Genomic DNA, 21,604 nt, shown 5'->3' on the forward strand with positions numbered 1-21,604 from the left:
CACCAGAATATGTGCTGAGCCAAACTAGTTCATCAGATTAAGTTCCTCGGACATACAGACTGATCCGTGCTTGTCTGCCCCTGGCATCCAGCTGGGTGGGCATTCATATTCATCCAACGCTCACTGACCAGCAATGTGCTGGACCTGTGGAATTCAAATGTTAGCAGGAATAGGGTCTCTGCCTTAAAGGCTCTAACACAGGGGAGAGAAGACAAACAAAGTAGTCCAGCACTGAGCAAAATGGCTCTAGACAGGGAAAGACTATTTTCTGGTGATAAGCTCAAAAAAAATTCACAGAAAAAGTAGCACTTGAACTAGGCCCAGAAAAATGGGTAAGTTTAAGTGTATGAATTCAGGAGGAAATAACAGTAAGTGCTGATGGAGAATGGTGCCTGAATGAGGTGCAAGTTGTGGAATGTTAGCTTGTGGGGAAATATGAGTTCTCTTGAGAGTAGTTTCAGCTTAAGATGTTAATCAGTTGTGCATTTGTATCTGTGACTGATAAGACCATCTCTTTCCCAGAGTCAACCCTTGGAGGTGCTGCTGCTTCAAATTATGCAAATTCCACTTGGGGCCCGGGAGCCTCCTCCAACAACGGCACCTCCCCCAACCCAATTCACAACTGGGACAAGGTGATTGTAGACGGGTCTGACATGGAAGAGTGGCCTTGTATTGCCAGCAAAGACACTGAGTCTTCTTCCGAAAACACCACCGATAACAACAGTGCCTCGAACCCTGGCTCTGAGAAGAGCACTCTGCCAGGAAGCACCACTAGTAACAAAGGAAAAGGAAGCCAGTGCCAGTCCACAAGTTCTGGGAACGAATGTAATCTTGGGGTCTGGAAATCTGACCCTAAGGCTAAATCTGTTCAATCTTCCAACTCTGCTGCAGAGAACAACAATGGACTTGGAAATTGGAGGAATGTAAGTGGTCAGGATAGAATTGGACCTGGCTCTGGCTTCAGCAACTTTAACCCAAATAGCAACCCATCTGCCTGGCCAGCGCTGGTACAAGAAGGAAATTCTAGGAAAGGGGCATTGGAGACAGATACTAGTAATTCCAGTGCACAGGTTAGCACAGTAGGTCAGGCATCCAGGGAACAGCAGTCAAAGATGGAAAATGCGGGTGTTAATTTTGTTGTCTCTGGCAGAGAACAGGCTCAAATTCATAACACTGATGGACCAAAAAATGGAAACACTAACTCCTTGAACTTAAGTTCACCAAACCCCATGGAGAATAAGGGAATGCCCTTTGGAATGGGCTTGGGGAACGCCTCCAGGAGCACTGATGCCCCTTCACAAAGCACTGGAGATCGAAAGAGTGGGAGTGTTGGATCGTGGGGTGCAGCTAGGGGGCCTTCTGGAACTGACACAGCCTCTGGACAAAGCAATTCTGGAAACAATGGGAACAATGGAAAGGATAGAGAGGACTCCTGGAAAGGAGCTTCTGTTCAGAAGTCAACTGGGTCAAAGAATGACTCTTGGGACAATAATAACAGGTCTACGGGTGGGTCCTGGAACTTTGGCCCTCAGGACTCTAGCGACAACAAATGGGGTGAAGGGAACAAAATGACATCTGGGGTCTCTCAGGGAGAATGGAAACAGCCGACTGGGTCTGATGAGTTGAAAATTGGAGAATGGAGTGGTCCAAACCAACCAAATTCTAGCACTGGAGCATGGGACAATCAAAAGGGCCACCCCCTCCCTGAAAACCAAGGCAATGCCCAGGCTCCCTGTTGGGGAAGATCTTCCAGCTCCACAGGAAGTGAAGTTGGAGGTCAAAGCACTGGAAGCAACCACAAAGCAGGAAGTAGTGACAGTCATAATTCTGGCCGTCGGTCATATAGGCCCACACATCCTGATTGTCAGGCTGTCTTGCAGACTCTTTTGAGCCGAACTGATTTGGACCCCAGGGTGCTCTCAAACACTGGCTGGGGCCAAACTCAAATTAAGCAGGACACAGTGTGGGATATTGAAGAGGTGCCAAGGCCTGAGGGGAAATCTGACAAAGGAACTGAGGGGTGGGAGAGCGCTGCCACACAGACCAAGAACTCAGGGGGCTGGGGAGATGCACCCAGCCAAAGCAATCAAATGAAGTCTGGATGGGGGGAGCTCTCAGCCTCTACGGAGTGGAAAGAACCCAAGAACACAGGAGGCTGGAATGACTATAAGAACAACTCTTCCAGTTGGGGAGGAGGACGACCAGATGAAAAGACTTCTTCCTCTTGGAATGAGAATTCCAGCAAGGATCAGGGGTGGGGAGGTGGACGCCAGCCCAATCAAGGATGGACTTCTGGAAAGAATGGTTGGGGAGAAGAAGTTGATCAAGCAAAAAACAGCAATTGGGAAGGTTCTGCAAGTAAACCTGTGTCTGGGTGGGGTGAAGGAGGGCAGAATGAAATTGGAACTTGGGGGAGCAGTGGGAATGCAAGCCTAGCTTCCAAAGGTGGATGGGAAGATTGCAAAAGATCACCAGCATGGACAGAGACAGGCAGACAGCCCAGTTCCTGGAATAAACAGCACCAACAGCAGCAGCAGCCCCAGCAGCCACCACCACCACAACCAGAGGCTTCTGGTTCATGGGGAGGCCCACCCCCACCACCTCCAGGCAACGGGCGACCTTCCAATTCCAACTGGAGCAGCGGGCCGCAGCCAGTAACCCCTAAGGATGAGGAACCTAGTGGTTGGGAAGAACCATCCCCACAGTCAATTAGTAGGAAAATGGACATTGATGATGGCACTTCAGCATGGGGAGACCCCAACAGTTATAATTACAAGAATGTGAATCTGTGGGATAAGAATTCCCAAGGGGGCTCAGCACCTCGAGAACCAAACCTGCCTACCCCGATGACCGGTAAATCAGCATCAGGTAGGCAGTGGCTTTTCTTGCAGGTTTTGATGAAAACAAATTCTAAACCAAGGCATTTTTATTAAGCTGCATTTATTCAACTTAGCTGTGTTCTGGGAATCTTTTCTGCATTAACAGAAATGCTTTTTTCATAAAATGATAGTGATAACAGATCCTGGTGGTATTTTTTAATGTTCTTTCTTGGCCAAAGGAGAAGTTGGTATCCCTGTGTTAGTCTCACAAAATTATTGTTTTGTAATTGTATAGGTCTGCGAAATCCAGAAGACTTATATCTTGGTAAACAAACTATGCTCTAGATTTAAGAATAAAGAATTAAAATAGAAGCAGGAGTAGAGCTGATTTCCATTCTGTTTCTACCCATGGCCACATCCTCTGTGTTTTCTTTTCCTCAGGGAAGGGAAGTATTGTGTGTTGTTCTTACAGAGGCTGTCAGAACACTAGCACAGCTGGGATCTGGAATGTGTGGGTCACTTTCCAGATAATTACATGATCACCTTTGAAAATAGAGTACTTTGTATGATACTGTTATCTAATGATAATCAGTTGTCTAAAATTTAAATTTCTTCCCACTTTATTCAAATAGGAAACACCAAACCCAGCAAATTAAAAGTAGTGTTGGTAATACCAACCAGCACTACCGTCAACTTGAATGTCTCCATAAAGCATGTATCAACAAACTAAGGAGATACACCACGCAAGTGTTTTATCTTTTCTTAGTTAAAATTAATCACAATATTCAACTTTCCACTCCCCAATCACAGATCAGAACTATTTGGGAAAAACCAGAAATTCAGAATTACATTATTATACTCTATAATGACGCCTGTGATAGTTGCAGCAGTACTAAACACGTACAAACTTTTTTGTTGCCATTATTCCCTGAAGAGTACAATATAACAACTATTTACATAGTGTTTATATTGTATTAGGTATTAAAACTAATCCAAAAATGATTTAAAGAATATTGGAGTCACATACAAATACTGCTTCATTCCACATAGAGAACTAGTCCATCCATGGATTCTGGTCCTGGAACCGGCTCCCCCACGTACCGAGGGATGACTGTAGTGTAAAAGCCTTCAAACTGTACAGAAAAGCAAAAGGTGATAAATAAAAGAATCTTAGCCCCTAGGGTCTCTCACCCCACTGGTAATCTCTTAGAATTTTGTGTCTTGTTCAAACATTTTTGTTCATGCCTGTATCAAAATATATCTAGCCTTTAGTCATTTTGCACAGAAGAGCTTAGAGTGTTGTATTTTGCCATGTATAATGCGCACTTTTTTTGGTCAAATTTTTTAGGGAAATTAGGGATACGCATTATTTATGGGTATAATGATTGCATAATTCTACACGTGATACGCACAACCAGGTTGGTGCGCATTATGCATAGCCAAATAAGTATATGCACTTCTTCACCTTGCTTTTTTCATTTTACATAAAAACTTACCATATTACCACGTACAGTTGTCTTTTGCTTTGTATATAGTATTTATTTTATGGGTGATCCACAATTGGTCTAACCAGTCCCTGTTTGGTAAATATTTAGATTGCTTCCAAATGTGTTTTTACAGTGATGCAGTGGGCATTGTTATATATGTAATTTCATTTACTTTTATAAATTTAACTATGGTATAATTTTCTGGCAGTGGAATTACTGGGCCAAAAGTGATAATGCCAAATGCCCTCTGTGAAGGTGGAACCTATATTTTCAGAGTGCCTGTTCCTTCCCCCATCACCCCCACTGGATATTACCATTTTCCATTTGACACATCATTCTTAGAGACACATTTCTTGCCTTTACAGTCTGGAGCAAAAGCACACCACCTGCTCCTGATAATGGTACTTCAGCTTGGGGTGAGCCAAATGAAAGCAGTCCTGGGTGGGGTGAAATGGAAGACACAGGAGCATCGACCACAGGCTGGGGGAATGCACCTTCCAACACTCCAAATGCCATGAAACCTAGTAAGTATACAGAGTTACTTTTGAGGGTTTCTCTGTTATTTTGGGGGTCAGACATTTTTAGGGGGCTGTTTAGTGTTTAAACTTGTTACAAGATTCAGGACCTTGAACCTTTAGTAAATGGCTAATAACAAATGGTGGTGACTTGCATTGGCAAATGTTAAAATGTTAACAGTGAACTGAAAGTCGCAAGTTAGTTTTGTTGATGTTTTAAGTTAGGTGTAGTATCTAGCCAGAATTGAAATGTTGATGTGGTACTTTTCTTGACTAGTAACTGAAGTATTGCTCTCCACATCTATTTGCATTTCTGCTCTTTTGTTATTATAATTGAAAAAGTTTCTTGGTTTTTAATGTGGGTCATAGTCTCTGCTATCCAGTGACTTCATCCTTCTGTTCCTTCCTCTTCCCGTTGTCTCTCTTCCCATACATCCACCCACATAGGAACATTTAAAGTTTCTTGAACCTGACAGAGACTTCTTCATTTGAATTTTTTAATCAAAGCACATAATACTTAATTCTTAGTCATTAAAAATCTAAGCTATCCTTGATCCAGCTGGCAGTATGTAGTCACAGTAATTTGCAAAACTTTGTAAATCGGCACTTTGGAATGTCTCAGTGGCTGTTCTTCAGATGAAAATTTCGGTTTCAAATGCCCGTTTTCACACAAGTATCTCTTCAACTTCATAGAAATAGCTTTATAAAAGGTTTGATTTTCATTGTAAAATTGGTAGTATTGGGAACAACCATCCTGGAGACTGTTAAATAGATCCAAAAAACTGTCCGAAGACGTGAAGACTCTTGGCACAAAGGGGTACTTTAGCAGTAGTTTCAGGATTTTTATGTCTTTCCCAACCTCGGCATCACCTTTCTTTCATCATAAAACTGTCACTTTTGCTCTGACCGGTGTGGCTTACTTGGTTGAGCATTGTCCTGCAAAGTAAAAGGTCACCACTTTGATTCCTGGTCAGGGCACATGCCTGGATTGCGGGTTTGGTTGGGGTGCATGTGAGAGACAACCAGTCGACGTTTCTCTCCCTTTCCCTGCTTTCCCCTCTCTCTATAAATAAATAAATAAAATCTTTTTAAAAAACTTCATTTTTCTTTAGGTATTAAAAATGCTTTCTACTCTTCAGGATCCTCTGTATCATGACTGTAGCTTCTTTCTCTGGGTATTCTGAATGTGTAATACTCAGAGGAAGGGGCTTAGGTCATCCCAGCCTATCAACTGATGCTGGTCATTAACCTGTTATCTTCTCTAGACTATAGATATCTATGCTTGCAAATAAGTTATCTTTTTTTTTTTAAGATTTTATTTATTTATTTATTTATTTATTTATTTATTTATTTATCTCTAGAGGGGAAGGAGAGAGGGAGAGAAACATCAATGTATGGTTGCCTTTTGTGCTTCCCCTGCTGGGAGTTGGCCTGCAGGGAACCCGCCTGCAACCCAGGCATGTGCCCTGACTGGGAATCGAACCGCGATCCTCTGGTTCAAAGGCCCGAGAAGTTATCTTTTTTATCTTGGATGTCTTTGTTTTTATAAAGGGGTCAGTATGATATTTATGTTAGGCTTTTAATTCCTATTGCTTGTCAGAGGGTGTTATAAGACCTATGCTTAAATCATAATAAATAACCTCATATGTGGAAGAAACTAACCTGGTTATCAATGGCATTTCCAGTAGCAGGGAGAATAGCTTCCAAGCCCTGCCTCTTGCTGTTCAGTCAGAGAGAGCCTTTCATGTGAGGCTGGATAAACCCCATAGAGGGTCCAACAGGTTTCCTTGGGCCCTGCGGGGGATAGGGATGCTACAGTTAGAAGATACCAACCTCCTTGTGCTCTGTGTACTTATGGTGCCCTCATGGCCGTCATGGGCCTGGTCACAGGAAGTGGCAACATCATTCAAGGAAAGAGTCACTTTTTTGACTTAGACTCTCCCTGTGAAGCTATGTAAATCAAATAACTACCTGTTCCATAAATGTTCTGTCGTCTGGTAACGTGAAGCTGTAGATGGCAGTCTCTAGGTGAGATAGCCCATTTTCCCTTCTTCCATTGTTTTTTAGGGTCTTATTACCACAAAATGGATACTTCAGTTCCTTATTGTATTTTTAGAAGGAAGTTAAGGATTTATCCCAATCTCCAAATTAAGATCTATGTTAAGAAGAGGGTGTTGGTAGAGTTGGATACTGACATTCTACTTTGTTGAACATCAGAGCCCTCATCTGTGATCTCTGTTTTCCTTCTTTCCGTCTCCATTCTCTAACAGTTTCCTCCACCTGTTCCTTAAAATCCGCTGCTTACGGTATAAGACCATTGCTTATACATTGTCTTTGCCTAGGATCTTCCTTAGTGTTGAACGCATTTCAAGTATATAAATTAATAACTTTCAAATTTTATGGTTATCTTTGAATTTCTCTTTCACCATAATATTTACATTCAAAATCTAACAAAATTTTCTTTTTTTTCTTCCCTTTTTCATGTGCTTATTTAATTTTACCCCAAACAAGGTAGGCAGGTATTCTTATACCTCTTACTTGAAGTGTCCAATATAAATCACACAACGTACTTTTAGGAAGGTAAAGCATGATCCTTAAGGAGAACAGATTTCTCTTAATTTAAATGGGAAATTTCTCTTAAGTAGTGGTAGAGTCTTTTCAATTTTGTTAGAAGAGAAACATCATTGAACCAGAAGTCAAGAGGTCTTAGTTCTGTGGTTTCTTAGCTTACTCTGTATCATTGAACTTTTACGGCTTTCCATTTCGTGGAATCCAAAATATGAATAATAGTCCTGGATGGCATGGCTCAGTGGGTTGAGTGCCAGTCTGCACCAAAGGGTCACCGGTTCAATTCCTAGACAGGGCACTTGCCTGGGTGGCAGGCCAGGTCCCCAATAGAGGGCACACGAGAAGCAACTATACATTGATGTTTCTCTCCCTCTCTTTTTCCCTCCTTTCCCTTCTCTAAATAAATAAATAAATAAATAAATAAATAATCTTTTTAAACAATGAAATATAATTAATATTTTCCTTGTCATATAGATGTATAGATAAAATTACATGATATATTAACAAGGAATGATTATTATGGTTACTGTTACATAAATGCTATATTCTTAAGGAACGATTATTGTATATTTATAAGGAATGATTATTGTGGTTATTGTTATATAGCTACTGCATACAGTTTATTCATTCTTTTCCTAAAGATTCCAAATCTATGCAAGACGGCTGGGGGGAGAGTGATGGGCCAGTGACAGGAACTCGCCATCCCAGCTGGGAAGAGGAGGATGATGGAGGAGTCTGGAACACTGCCGGCTCTCAGGGAAGTGCTTCCTCCCACAACTCAGCCAGCTGGGGACAAGGAGGAAAGAAACAGATGAAGGTAGTCTGCTTTAGAAATATTTGAGCTTGCCTATGTGTTCTTAGAAGGCAGAATTGAGAATTTTTAATGGAAGGAGTAGGGCAGCTGGAGTCACTTGAGGTTATTTGTAACAAATAACTACTTCCTCTTTATCCCTCATTTTCCTTCCCCGTGTCTTTGAAACCATGGACTGCAGAACTGTTGCTATGGGTAAAATGGAATTTTCAAAGATAGGAGACTTTTTTTTCTTTGAGCATCCATATTATAATTATTTTGGGGAAGCCTTCAAGGCACTTTCTATGAATGTTTTATGCTTACATTTTCTAAAGCCAAGGAAGTCCTCAGAGTAAATCCCCATGAATATGTAGAGAAAATAAAATAAGGCAGCTTCTCCAGAGGCAATCACCCTGGCTGGTTTTTATCTAATTCAGGAAATTCCAAGGTCCAGACTTTTCTCCCAACAAAATGAAGCCAGTGTATAACCCTGCCGCAGCAACTAAATGATTTGTCTACATCCTGTGCTGGGTTATGCTGTAAACTTTTCACTTTGCGTGTCTTAGAACAGCTCAGTTTCTCATTGGATTTTCAGTTTGATGAGAACTTTGGTTTTCAGTCTAGAACAGTAGTCTTTGAACCTGAACTACTCTCTCGGGAGAAGCACTCTTGTTTCATCCCAGTCTTTCATTCCACAAATAAAGTGATGGAAATAAAAAGTGAGCAGCCATATACTTACTTTCAGCATGGGAGCCCTGCTGCCCTATGAAACACTTCACAGCGAATGTTCTTCCAGGTTTCAAATTCCAGATGCCATCTTAGAAGTTCTTCGGTTGGCTAAGGGCTGTGCCTTCATCCCCTTTGCCTACAGGATATTAATTTTGTTCTTCATACAGTAACTCTTTTTCCCCCCAATTTTTTATTTATTTAATTATTTTTCAAGTACAATTTTCTGTCTATTACTCCCATCCCATCCCACCCCCGTGCTCCCTGCCTCCCTCCCATTTCCACCCTTTTCAGTTGTTGTCCATGTATCCTTTATATATATTCCTCTAAATCCCTCCCCTATTTCCCCTGAAATTCCCTCCCCTCTCCCCTCTGGTCATTGTCAGCCTGTTCTCTATTTCAGTGTCTTTGGTTATATTTTGCTTGCTTGTTTGTTTTGTTGTTTAGCTTCCTGTTAAAGGTGAGATCATATGGTATTTGTCCTTCAACACCTGGCTTATTTCACTCAGCATAATGCTTTCCAGTTCCATCCATGCTGTTGCACAGTAACTCTTTTATAGCATAGGAATACAGGTTATTGCTGTTAGACATTTTGTTTAAGCACTCTCAGGAAATATTTTGTTTCCCTTTTCAAGGATTTTTATTTTCTTACTCTGGTCACAAAGGAACTTCAGCATTTTTGTACTCTCATGTTGTTGAGTATGCTGTGGCTATTTTATTATGGTTATTTACAAATTAACAATGAAACCAAATTAAAAGACAGTTCAGAATACTGCTTATTGAAAAGAAGCAACTAAGTGAAAGATACTAGCCCACTCAAGTAACCACCAAGATTTAAGTTAATTGAGAATTTAATGTTTCTGCTCTGTGCGTGATGATTCTGATTTTTCATATTGAGGGCCTTTTTTAAAAATTGTGATCAAATACCATTAACATAAAACTTACTATATTTATCATTTTTTCCAGGTTCTTGAAGAGTTTTCTTTTTTGTGTGGTTATTTTAGTACAGTTGTCTCCATGTTTTCCCTTTTGCCCTCCTCCACCCATCCCATCCCCCTCTTCCACAGTCAGTCCCCACACTGTTGTCCATGTCCACGGGTCATTCATACCTGTTCTTTCACTCGTCCCTTCCCCTTCTTTCCACAGTTATTCCCCTCCCCCTCTCCTCTGGTCACTGTCAGTCTGTTCCATATTTCCATGCCTATGGTTCTGCTTTGTTCGCTAGTTTATTTTATTCATTAGATTTCTCTTATTAGTGAGATCATATGGTATTTGTCTTTTACTGACTGGCTTATTTCACTTAATATTCTCCAGTTCCATCCATGCTGTCACAACATGTAGGTGTTCCTTCTTTCTGCAATGTAGTATTCCATTGTGTAAATTTACCAAGTGATTTGATCCACTCATTACTGTTGGACACTTAGGCTGTTTCTAGCACTTGGCTGTTGTAAATAGCACTGCTGTGATCATAGGGGTGCAGGAGTTCTTTTGAATTGGTGTTTCACGATTCTCAGGGCATATTCACAGCAAAGGAATAGCTGGGTCAAAAGGTAGTTCCATTTTTAGTTTTCTGAGGAAATTCCATACTGTTTTGCACACTGGCTGTACCAGTCTGCATTCCCACCAACAGTTCATTAGGGTTCCCTTTTCTCCACATCCTCACCAGCACTTATTATTTGTGATTTATTAATGATGGCCATTCTGACTGGTGTGAGCTGGTATCTCTTTGTGGTTTCTGTTCTTTTCATTTGGGCCACATTGCTTTGTCTCCTCATTTTGGCAGCCTCCCCGTGTTAGTTTCTGTGTATTAGGTAGAGCTGCTTTGACTCCCTGTCTTAATAGCATGGCCTGTTGCAGAAAAACATACCCATCTGGACGAATGTGGCTTCTTTAAATCCTTGATTGTCAGACTTCCAGTCAGCTCGATTTTCTGACAGTTCTGGGTGACATGCATTCTGTAGTCTAGTTGTAATTGCTCCTATAGTTGTGTGAGGAGGCCAGGTGTGTTTGCCTGTGCCTCCATCTTGACTGTAAGTCCTATCTTAATCATTTTTAAGTGTACAGTTCTGTGACATTAAATACATTACATGGTTGTGCTGCCATCACCACCATCTATCCATAAAACTTTTTATCTTGCAAAACAAACCCTGTACCCATTAAACAGTAACTACCACTTGTCTCCTCTCTCCGGTGAGGGTTTTTTGACCTTAAAACAAATAACTAAACTTAAGTACCTTATTACTTTCAAGAATAATAAAATTACTCTAACAAATACCATCAGAACACAAACAGAATTTTTAAACTGCAGAATGTATGAGGACACAAAGCCCCGTCACCCCTACCCCAACAAGTCCCCATCATAGTTCCTCCTGCTTTCTCCCTGGAAGTAAAAACAAAGCTGTTGATAAGTGTCTTGTTCCGGGGAGAAACTAGCTTGTCCTATTAAGAAAGAAACAAAACGCATGTCTGCCTTATTTTGCAGTAAGATCGGTGAGGCTTCTTTTCCATTGGGGACCCATGTCTTTTATACTGAGAAACAAACAGATGAAACAACTACCTGGATGCGCACAGAAAATCATAACCAGTGTAATTAGGCTTCTTTCTAGAGAAGATGCAGTAGCACCGGACTTTTTTTCCTCCTGATACCAACTGGCTTGGGGTTCAGGGAGCTACCAAAAGAGAAAGTACTAGCATGCAAACATTATAATTTTAAAAATCTGATATTGGCTGGATATTTTTCTGATATTTTTCCAGTTACTTCTAGTTCAGTGTAACAAATAAAACAACATAGATATAAGTAAGGTTTATTGCTCTCTTAGAGTAATAGTTAAAGAGGAATAATTAGGATTCAAAAAGGTGAACTTTTAATTCTACATTTTCATTCAGTATTTATATAACTCAAATATGAATTGAAAAGAAAATAAATTATTTGGTTCTGAGGTTACTATCTCATTTCTGTAGTGCTCACTAAAAGGAGGAAACAGTGATTCATGGATGAATCCTCTTGCCAAACAGTTTTCAAATATGGGATTGCTGGTAAGTTTTATTTTTTTATATGTATAATGTAACCCAACTTTTACTTTTAGTACAAATTTTAATGCGCTGCCACTTGCGGTACAAAATTACAGATTTAGAAAATGGCTAAGAAATGTTTCTGATTTAGATTAAATAGTATTTGTTATCTATTCTTTTATTCTTAATGAAACACACCAATATTCAAAGGCCAATGTGTTTTTTTTAATGCATAGTCCTTGTAGCCTTTTCTTTAAACAGCTAGGGAAGAGATAGGCACTTAAAAATTTATATAGTTTTCTTTGACTAGTATACCAGTTTTAATTTATCATTTTTTAAAAGACAACAACTACAAGATAGAAAAACTATTTGTGATTAATTAAATAGGCAATTCTTATAGAATTTCTAATTTTTTTAATCCCTTGGGAACATTATGGGGACACCCTGTCCCTGGTTGCCAAAAGACAGATGACTTTGACTTGGCTACACATTTCAAGATTTGATGACTTGACAGGTCACAAGAAGAAGTTGTCATCATTTGGCTGCCACGTGTGAAATTTGATCCTGAGCTGACTGGGACTTGAGGACAGTGGTTTATTTCTATAAGCAGCTGTTTGTTTAGCTATTGCTCGGTCCATAGACTTACTGAAGCTAATTTTATGTGAAAATGGAATTTAGGAATATAGGCACCAGCAGCAATCAAATTAGTCTTATTAAAAATGTTATCTTCTCCTGGCTGGTGTAGCTCAGTGGCCTGCGAACCAGAAGATCGTGATTCGATTCCCAGTCATGGCACATGCCTGGGTTGCAGGCCAGTTCCCGGAAGGGGATGTAGTTCCCGGCAGGGGGCGCACGAGAGGCAACCATACATTGATATTTCTCTCCCTCTCGCCTTTCCTTCCCCTCTAAAGATAAACAAAATCTTTTTTAAAAAGTTATCTTTTTAAAAAGATCTTATTTATTTATTTTTAGAGAGAGGGAAAGGGGGGAGAAAGGGGTGCAGAAACATCAGTGTGAGAGTGAAACATCAAATGGTTGTCCCTAGTATACACCCCAACCAGAGACTAAACCTGCAACCTGGGTATGAGGCCCAGCTGGGAATAAACTGGCAGCCTTTCACTTTGCAGGCCAGTGCCCAATCTACTGAGCCATACTGGTCAAGGAAACAATGTTATCTTCTTTATTCCCAGGGACCTTGTATAGTAGTGTCAGTAGTGACATGTGACTCTTACATCGATATGCCATCTCCTCTGTGATTCAAACATTTAATTTAAGCCTTTAATTTTCCCTTCCTGTTCTTTACTTTTCAGAGTCAAACTGAAGATAATCCAAGCAGCAAAATGGATTTGTCTGTAGGTGTGTATCACTCCACTGATAGGAATGGAATGTTGTTGTTAACAAGGTCCTGTTGGGATCCCCGTCTCAGTCTGAGTTGGGATGGGTGCAGTTCAGTAGACTTAAGTATTAAACACTCACTCTGTCAAAGGTACTGTTGCCAGACACTAGGTAGGGGTTGAAAACTCAAATGACTGCAAGAGCCAAGAAAGTAAAGGCAATGAGTGGTGTGTGCCAGGTATAAGAAATCGGGACGCGGAGAGCATACGTGCCCCCTAAAGGAACCAGTCTTGCTTGGCTCAAAGCAGTGGTTGCTCTGGAGGAGCTTAGGCTCAGCTTTGCCAGATCTTCTGATTCTGAATAGAGGCCAGAAGAAATTCAGATGTATATTGATATACTGATTTTTAAATATTGGAAACTAATTCAAATTTTTAAAAATGTTGTGTGTAGCCCAACAAAATATGTCTGTGGCCCTGCTGGACTCAGCTCTCAGGTTGCCAGTCCTGTGTGCCCTGGGATGTTTCATTATTGACAAGCTCTCCCATTCCCAGTGGAGCGGATGCAGGACCAGCCCTTCCTCTGTGGGATCTTCAAAGCGTACTGTTGCTCACCCTGAAGCCAAGAAAAAATTAACACAGCCCTGGATAATAAGGACATGGTCTTTGGTCTGTGGTATTTTAAATATGAGAATAACTAAGACCTTAGCTTCCTTAGGCACTGACCGTGTCAGTGTACAATAGCAAATCTATAGAGCTGTGAAGGAAAAGTGGGAATAATCACTGCTCCTGGGAAATGGCATTGTCCCAAGTAGTGTGGCACACCATCTCTTCTTTTCAAGTGCTAAATTTGGGGGGCAGCTTGGATCTTCTTACTAATAATAACTGTTTCAGAACCTTACCCATTTATCTCTAACAGATGCTATGATAGCAACACGAGGACATTTGAATTTATGAGCAAGACATACTCATCAAGCATATCAATAACCAGTGTAAAATTTTTTTGTCAGATTTTTACCAGATTAGCCCCAAGACTCTCTTTCAGTCTTCCACAGAAAACAAATTACAACTGATGCATGTTGGGTTTTTTCTTTTCTTTTCTTTTTAATAATTGAAAAGAAAAAGAACCTGCATGTGTTCCAGGGAAGATCACCAGCAGCCTAAACCACTGAGAACTCTTCTGGAGTTCTACTCAGCACCCAGGGAGGAGAGTGGGGCAGGGCAGGTCACTCTTGGTCATGAGGGAGACAGTGATTCTTGAAATTTTTACTCCTTCTGTGGTACCTTGCAGGGAGCCTTACAGATAAGAAATTTGATGTGGACAAGCGAGCAATGAATCTCGGGGATTTTAATGATATCATAAGGAAGGATCGATCTGGGTTCCGTCCACCTAATTCCAAAGACATGGGAACCACAGATAGTGGGCCTTATTTTGAGAAGGTGAGTTGAATCCTTTGTTTAAGATAATAATTCATGAGAACCACTTTGGTTTCTATTTGTCTTTTGATAATTAATTCCAGGAGGAAGCATAGAATTACTGAGCTAAATTAATGAACAAAATATAAACATCACCTGATTTAAATGGTGACTTGAAAACAGTTGATGTCAACAGATGATTAGGCAGAAGCTTAAACCATCTGCCTGTAAGATGTGGATATGAGTGTTGTGAAGAAGGTCGAGGTTTGGGGGAAATACGTAAAGTTTGTATGTCTCACTTTTCTTAAGGGGGGAACTATACACTCAAAACATGTAGAGGACATTTTATTTGGAATTCTTTTTCTGCTATTTTTTGTGCACTTACAAATTAAATTTCAAGATTTCGTGCAGATATTCTGTGTCTCCTAAGGCTTTGCCTCCTAGTTGTCAAGATAACCCAAAACTTTCTCCTTTGCTATTATTTCTAGGAGAGTTTTTTTGTGATCCTTTCTCCATTTCCCTAGTGATCTATATAGTATGGTGGTATAATTTCGAACTCTCAGCTACCTGATTTAAATAAGTTATGTGTACTCATTTGTTTTGAATTTTCGCATTTCTAATGGAGGTTATTTTTTGATTCAGAATACCAACTTACCAGGTTCATGGTCTTCAGAAAGCAGTTAAAATAAAGATTTTTAGATCTGACACATTTTTTACACCATTGATACTAGTCCAGACAGCAGTATATTCACAAGAAGATTACTCTGGCTTCTATTTCAGCAGCCGCAAAGAGTAATCAATATTAGATACATAAAAATAAAGTGTCTGGTATTTTTTGTCTTAGTGCAATGGGCAGAATGTATTACTAACTTTGAGGATAAGAAAAATCTGTATCAAAGAGAATGACAGATGGTGTCTTTGGGCAAAGTGTGATGATTATTATCAGATCCAAGTTCTCTCCTGGTTTATTGCTAATACACTCTAACTTGTTTATTCCTAGTGTTTTCTCTCTTTTCCCTTCTCACATTCTGTTGCTTCACTAACCAACACTCATTGTGATTGGCTAACTACTGCTTTTCAGCTGACTTTGCCTTTCTCCAATCAAGATGGGTGCCTTGGGGATGAGGCTCCCTGCTCTCCCTTCTCCCCTTCTCCCAGCTACAAGCTGTCTCCCTCTGGTTCCACACTACCCAACGTCAGCCTTGGAGCAATCGGCACAGGGCTCAACCCCCAAAACTTCGCTGCTAGACAAGTAAGGAGGCCTCTCAGATTTTTAACTGCTTGGCTGTGGCCTCACTTTGGCCCTGGTCTGCAGTTTATTGCATCATTTGTCTGTCTTGGGAAATTTGTTGATTACTGAATGCACAGAATGATATTAAATATAGGCTTTAGATCTTTTAGCCCATAGAACCCATCTCTCTTCATGTTTCTCGACATAGATTTTATTTTAAATCTGTTTCTTTTGTCTACTCATTTTTGGTCATAAGTTCACATTTGGGGATGAGGCTCCCTACTGTCTAGTTAACTAATAACTGCCTTAGGAAAATGTTAAAGAGGCTACAAAGGTACCTTAAATCATCTGATTTAGCAACATATTTGCCATTTTTTCAACATTAGAGTGAATGTAAAGTACTAATACTTGTGAGGTTTTTTTAATTTACTGAAACAGCTAACTGGAAAATAGCAAAACTAGTAATATTAAGTATTTGAGGGTTATAGCATCTTAAAATCTAGTGCCTTTAAATGTAAAAATAGATTAATTACCTGGATGAAGGTGATGTTATTAGATAACTAGGCTTTGAGACGACTAGGTGCTGCTCAGGTGTGGCAGTGTTCCATTCAGCCTGGAGCAGCCCCTTTCCAGGGTCTGATCTGTCTGTCCTCCAAGGAAGGGCCGTGCCGTAGAAGCAAAGCCGGCAGGGCTGGCATGGTGATGCCCACTCGCTTTCACAGGACTGAAGGAATGAAGCGGGCATCAGTCTGTTGCTCCACAGGATGGCTCTTACAGTTTTTGTGGAGAAAAACAGGAGCATGGAGACAGTTTCTTTGTGACAGTGACTCCAACAATGAGTTGTGTTCTGTGAGCATGCATTTGTCAGTGTGTCTTGCACCTCTGAATGTCAGGGAAGGACATTTAATTTTTGTTGTATTCATTTTGTTTCCTCATGATGACTTTCACATATAAATTAAAGAATGATACAAAATACCTCTTACACCATAGTCCTCAGTAGGCGTATAGGTCTTTCATACGCTTTTTAATTGTTGTCTTAGCACATTTTTTTTGAGTGAAACATGTTGCATTTATGTGTTTGGGTTGGTTATCTCTGGATTGGGAGTTATTGGTAACTTTTTGTTTTTTTCCTTTGTATTTCACTGTTTCTCCTAACGTTTCCACAGAGAACATGGATATGTAATACTCATATAAACATACAAGAAACCAGTTATATCAGTGTTTTAGGGGGCTCTTTAGTTTCCAGTAGAGGTATAGAAAATATAAAGTTGTCAGAACTTTTGGTTAACGGTAATTATAAGCATGCTTCCAGGATCACGTGACTACCAAATGTTGTTACTACATGCACTTAAGCATAACAGGCCAGCCAAACCGGCTGTGCAGAGTCCATTACGAGCTATGCTAATATACATGTTCTAGCCACATTTGCTCATGGTTTTCTCACAGTGTTTTTTAATCTATCAAGCAGACTTAAATTCGAGGGTTTTTCTTTTCAAATCACAGAAGATTTCAATCAGCTTGATAACTTTAATTTATATACCTTTCTAATTTAAACACTGTAGTTGTGACGGATTTCACCAATAGCTATTAGGACTCAGGTAATCGTAAAAGCCTCACCTGTAACAGAGAAGCTTTAGAAATAGCCAGATAAACCACCATTAACATGTACAACCTTTTGAGGACCATTTTCCTAATTTGTAAATACAACTTTTGAAAAAAAGAATCAATCTGTATGATTGCCACTGAATGCATTGCTGTGCAAAATAGTTACTTCTGAGCCCAGAAAATGACCAAGTTGTGGAACCATGGTTCCATATTAAAAAATGCAGAGGAAGAAAAATAGAGAAGGTACTTTTTGATAGACCACTGTTGACTTATCTATGGTATTAACCACATGAGATATATCAAAGTGCTTGGTACGGCTTTAGAGACACTTGACATTGAAAACCTAAAATCCTTGGTGGAAGTGGGGTAAAATCTGTCTACTGGAAATAGGAAAGGAGGGTTTGATTTTGCAGAGACTAAAAACAGCAATTTCTTTTAATATTTCTTACCAAAAGAAAGATTAAAATTTAAAATGACCCTCATAAAGCAGTTTTGGACTTGCGAAAATGTGGAATATGATAAAGACTTTAACTACCAGAAACCCTACCTTCCAAGGACTAGTTCATGAATAATTAACATGTAATAATGCTCTGGCTGGTGTGGCTCAGTGGATTGAGCGCCAGCCTGTGAACCAAAGGGTCACCAGGTTCAATTCCCAGTCAGGATACATGCTGGGGTTGCAGGCCTGGTCCCCAGAAGGGAGCGTGGAAGAGGCAACGACACATTGATGTTTTTCTCCCTCTCTTCTTCTCTTCCATTCTCTCAAAAAGTAAAATAAATAAAATCTTTTCCAAAAACATGTAAAAACAAGATTGTTACTTTGATAGTACAGCATGCGAACAAAATATTCTGCACGCAGCACATTAGGCTACTGAGCCATCCTGACTTTGCAGAATATTTTAAGCAAAATAAATGTTTTCTACTTCCCTGAGAATGACTACTAGTAGCTAAGCTATTGACTACCATGATCACAGAAAAGTTGGAGCTGAGCATTTTACCTTAGGTTGACAGTTTGATTAGTAAGACAGGAGAAGCAGAGATATTAGAGATTTTAGAAATAAAGTTCGTTTCCTGTTTAAACAGTCCTTTGGGAGATTTAAAATTCATAATGGATCTTTGATTTTTCTTTTGAGATATACATAGATTTTTATTTCCATTTCTATTTTATGTTCATAATCACTTTTATTTTCAATGCTTCTAAGTTTATTAATTTCCCTGTAGTGGTCCCTTAATCTATTTTGAATCATTAAGCCATTAAAACGTCTTTAGTGTTCTAGAACTTAATGGTGCCTTACAAAATTCTTCTTTAATGTTCCTTATTACCACAATTCCAGGGATAAGATGATGGTGGTGCCTTGAGTTCATTGTATGAACTTGATATAAGCACTGGTATAGCTGTCTTCACTGACGATGTTCAGTGGGACGTTTTCACATGCCATATTTTGCCATGTATAATGCACACTTTTTTGCCCAAATTTTTGAAAAGAAAAATAGGGATGTGTGTTCTACATAGGTATAATGGTTGCATACCATAGGTATAATAATGGGCATGAGAATTCTGTGTATAATGTGCACATACGTTTGTACATTATACAAAGCGCATTATACACAGCAAAAATAAGGTGAATTGTGGATGTTTGCAAATGATGTGCTTATCCTACAGAGCAGGGCATTATTGAGCTCTGGGAATACAAAAAAGGAGGTATTAAGCTGGTGGTGGAAAGACAGAACAGAAAATAACTATAATATGATTTGATGATGGATGGTACCGAAGAGTTTTAAAGTATTTTGAGAACATAGAGGTGGGCTTAGTTAATTTGAATGTGAAATGAGGAAGGTTTTGGGGAAAACATTCTTGATGAGGATGACCCCTGAGCTGGGCCTTGAAGAGGCCAAGTGAAGGTGGTGTAGAAAACTCCCTAAGTCAGAGGGAACACTGTGTCAAGTGTCATATGGTGTCTCTGCTGAAGGACTTTGTAGAAAAGATGGGCAATCGTGTAGCCTCGGTTTCTATAGCTCTTTGATTGGAACAGTCTAGAAAGTGCTCCAGGAAGGTCCTCCAGAAATCAGGGAATTAAATTTGTTTTTAAGTAGACTAGTAGTCAAACATTTTAATGAGAAATTACAGGTGAGTAATGTATATTTGGTGTCCCTGTAATGATTTTATTCTTTTTCCCATTCTTTTAATCTCACTCTGTGATGGATTCAGATTTCCTCATCTAACAAAGAAGGGACTAAGCAGCCCCAGGACAAGGAAGGGTATTCAGATCTGGAGTAGGGTTCTTATGGAGCTGGGCTCAGAATTGGGTGCCACTGATAATTACAATTGAACTAACCAATGCAACGAGCTAATAACGTGTTGTTTTGCAGTGATGTTATTCATAAGCCTACATTTTTACTCAGGTGCCTCTCAAGATGGGTCCCAGATTATAATGCTTGAGAATAAATTTGGTAAACTCAATCTTAAAAAAAGAAAGTTGAAATAAATCTTATATTGCCTATATCTTTCAATTACAAAAACAATGAGTACCTTTTCTAATATTTGACTAAATTTAACCCTTCTGGTTTATAGAGTTACTCAGGCTACAGAGGTAGTAATTATATGCCTGTGATTGAATTTGAATATTTTTCCTGAGCATTCCAAGATCAGGATCTTTTCAGGTATAAAATTCTGTGATTCAGTGGAACACAGGATGTGACTCTTCTGAGGGATGGAAGACCTGAACTGTTTCTTATTTGCATTTTCTTATATTAACAAAAAGCCTTACTGTTGATGGTATGTTTGCAGGGTGGCAATCATGGTTTGTTTGGAAATAGCACAGCACAATCAAGAGGTATGCACACCCCAGTGCAGCCACTAAATTCTTCTCCTAGTCTCCGGGCGCAAGTGCCTCCTCAGTTTATTTCTCCCCAGGTAAGAAATTGTGTGTTTCCACAATTCAAAGGTGTAAATCTCATCCAGGTGGTTACCAGTTAACTGACTGGTTTTGTGGGCACAAAGGGAATAATTGCAGTCTTAAATCTGAAAAACCCAGATGCCAAGGATCAAGATTTTTAAAACAAAATATTAAATCTTTTAAATTATATTTTGATGTTTTTGAATGAAAAGCAATATGGTTCTATATTCCTTTTACATCTATATATTTTTCTAATACTGTATTGGTTTTTTAATTGCATGTGATTAAAACTACATTATAAATTCTGTTATGTCAGTGTTCAGAAGTTGGTTGCCCTCGAGGATTCACCCACAGATGAACCAGAGAATTGCCAGGTTCTGGATATTCTGAAAAGTTTTGAGGAACTACAGCTAGGTGCTCTGGGGGGGTGTTCTTGAACTAAAGAAGGGACAGAGACTCACTCATGGAGCAGCTCTGTAAGATGTGGTCTTTGGGTACTATGGGAATCTTTTAGGTCCCTTTCCTAATAGGAGATACAGAGCAAGTTGTTTGGTGGGTACAGGTAAGAAATTTGTGCCAACCTAGACATACTGTCCCTCATACCTCTTTGTGACAAAATGGTCTTAGGAGCAAGTAAAAGCTGATGAGCTTGTGTAAGGATCAGCATGCGACCTTAGTCTCTTTAGAATGTTATTTTAATGAACTAAGAGCAAGAGCTTTGAGTCCCATCTATAAAAGGGGGTAGGGCACTTAATAAGATCCAGCCAACCAGTTGTAACGGGTTGGGTTTTGTTTAGTTTTTTGAAATGTCTTTAAGACAAAAGTCATAAAATATTTATTTGAAGCCATAATCTATAGATTTCAAATCTTGTTTTTGACATTGAGTCCACATTTGTCTTAGTAGAGGAAGAAATGTTCATTGTGCGCCTCCCACCCCTATCTTCATGGTCCTGTCTGGGATTCCTGTTACTGTCTCTTTGCCCTGGCACTAAGTTCCAGTCATACTTTAAGTCCCAGGTGGTAGTATGTCCTCCAGACAGACCTGTTCTTCCTTGGCATTTACAGAGGCAGCATCTTAACTCCTGAAGCACTCTCCAGTATGCCTTAGTATCAGATCAGCAGTTGCCCATGGTTATTGAATGTCTGCAGTGTGCCAGGTAGTTGTTGACAATGCACAGATGAAATAAAGTGGCTTCTTTCACATCAC

At 39.7% G+C, this 21,604-nt stretch overlaps 1 protein-coding gene across 3 annotated transcripts in view; it reads left to right on the forward strand.

The window, feature by feature from the left end:
- The window catches only part of TNRC6B (trinucleotide repeat containing adaptor 6B), a 63,984-nt gene that overhangs the window by 12,699 nt on the left and 29,681 nt on the right, over nucleotides 1-21,604 (forward strand). Inside the window, exons 4-11 of one of the 3 annotated variants that reach the window (XM_037068443.1) lie at nucleotides 523-2,868; nucleotides 4,672-4,830; nucleotides 8,031-8,206; nucleotides 11,867-11,941; nucleotides 13,228-13,273; nucleotides 14,540-14,688; nucleotides 15,746-15,916; nucleotides 20,289-20,414. In XM_037068443.1, coding sequence (XP_036924338.1) covers nucleotides 523-2,868; nucleotides 4,672-4,830; nucleotides 8,031-8,206; nucleotides 11,867-11,941; nucleotides 13,228-13,273; nucleotides 14,540-14,688; nucleotides 15,746-15,916; nucleotides 20,289-20,414 — 3,248 coding nt within the window. The remainder of the gene's footprint in view (nucleotides 1-522; nucleotides 2,869-4,671; nucleotides 4,831-8,030; nucleotides 8,207-11,866; nucleotides 11,942-13,227; nucleotides 13,274-14,539; nucleotides 14,689-15,745; nucleotides 15,917-20,288; nucleotides 20,415-21,604) is intronic. The other 2 variants (XM_037068441.1, XM_037068442.1) reach the window with 2 other exon arrangements.

Source organism: Sturnira hondurensis, unplaced genomic scaffold (genome assembly GCF_014824575.4).
Source record: "Sturnira hondurensis isolate 20B ecotype Veracruz unplaced genomic scaffold, ASM1482457v3 Scaffold0017436, whole genome shotgun sequence".
Classification (NCBI taxonomy): Eukaryota; Metazoa; Chordata; class Mammalia; order Chiroptera; family Phyllostomidae; genus Sturnira; species Sturnira hondurensis.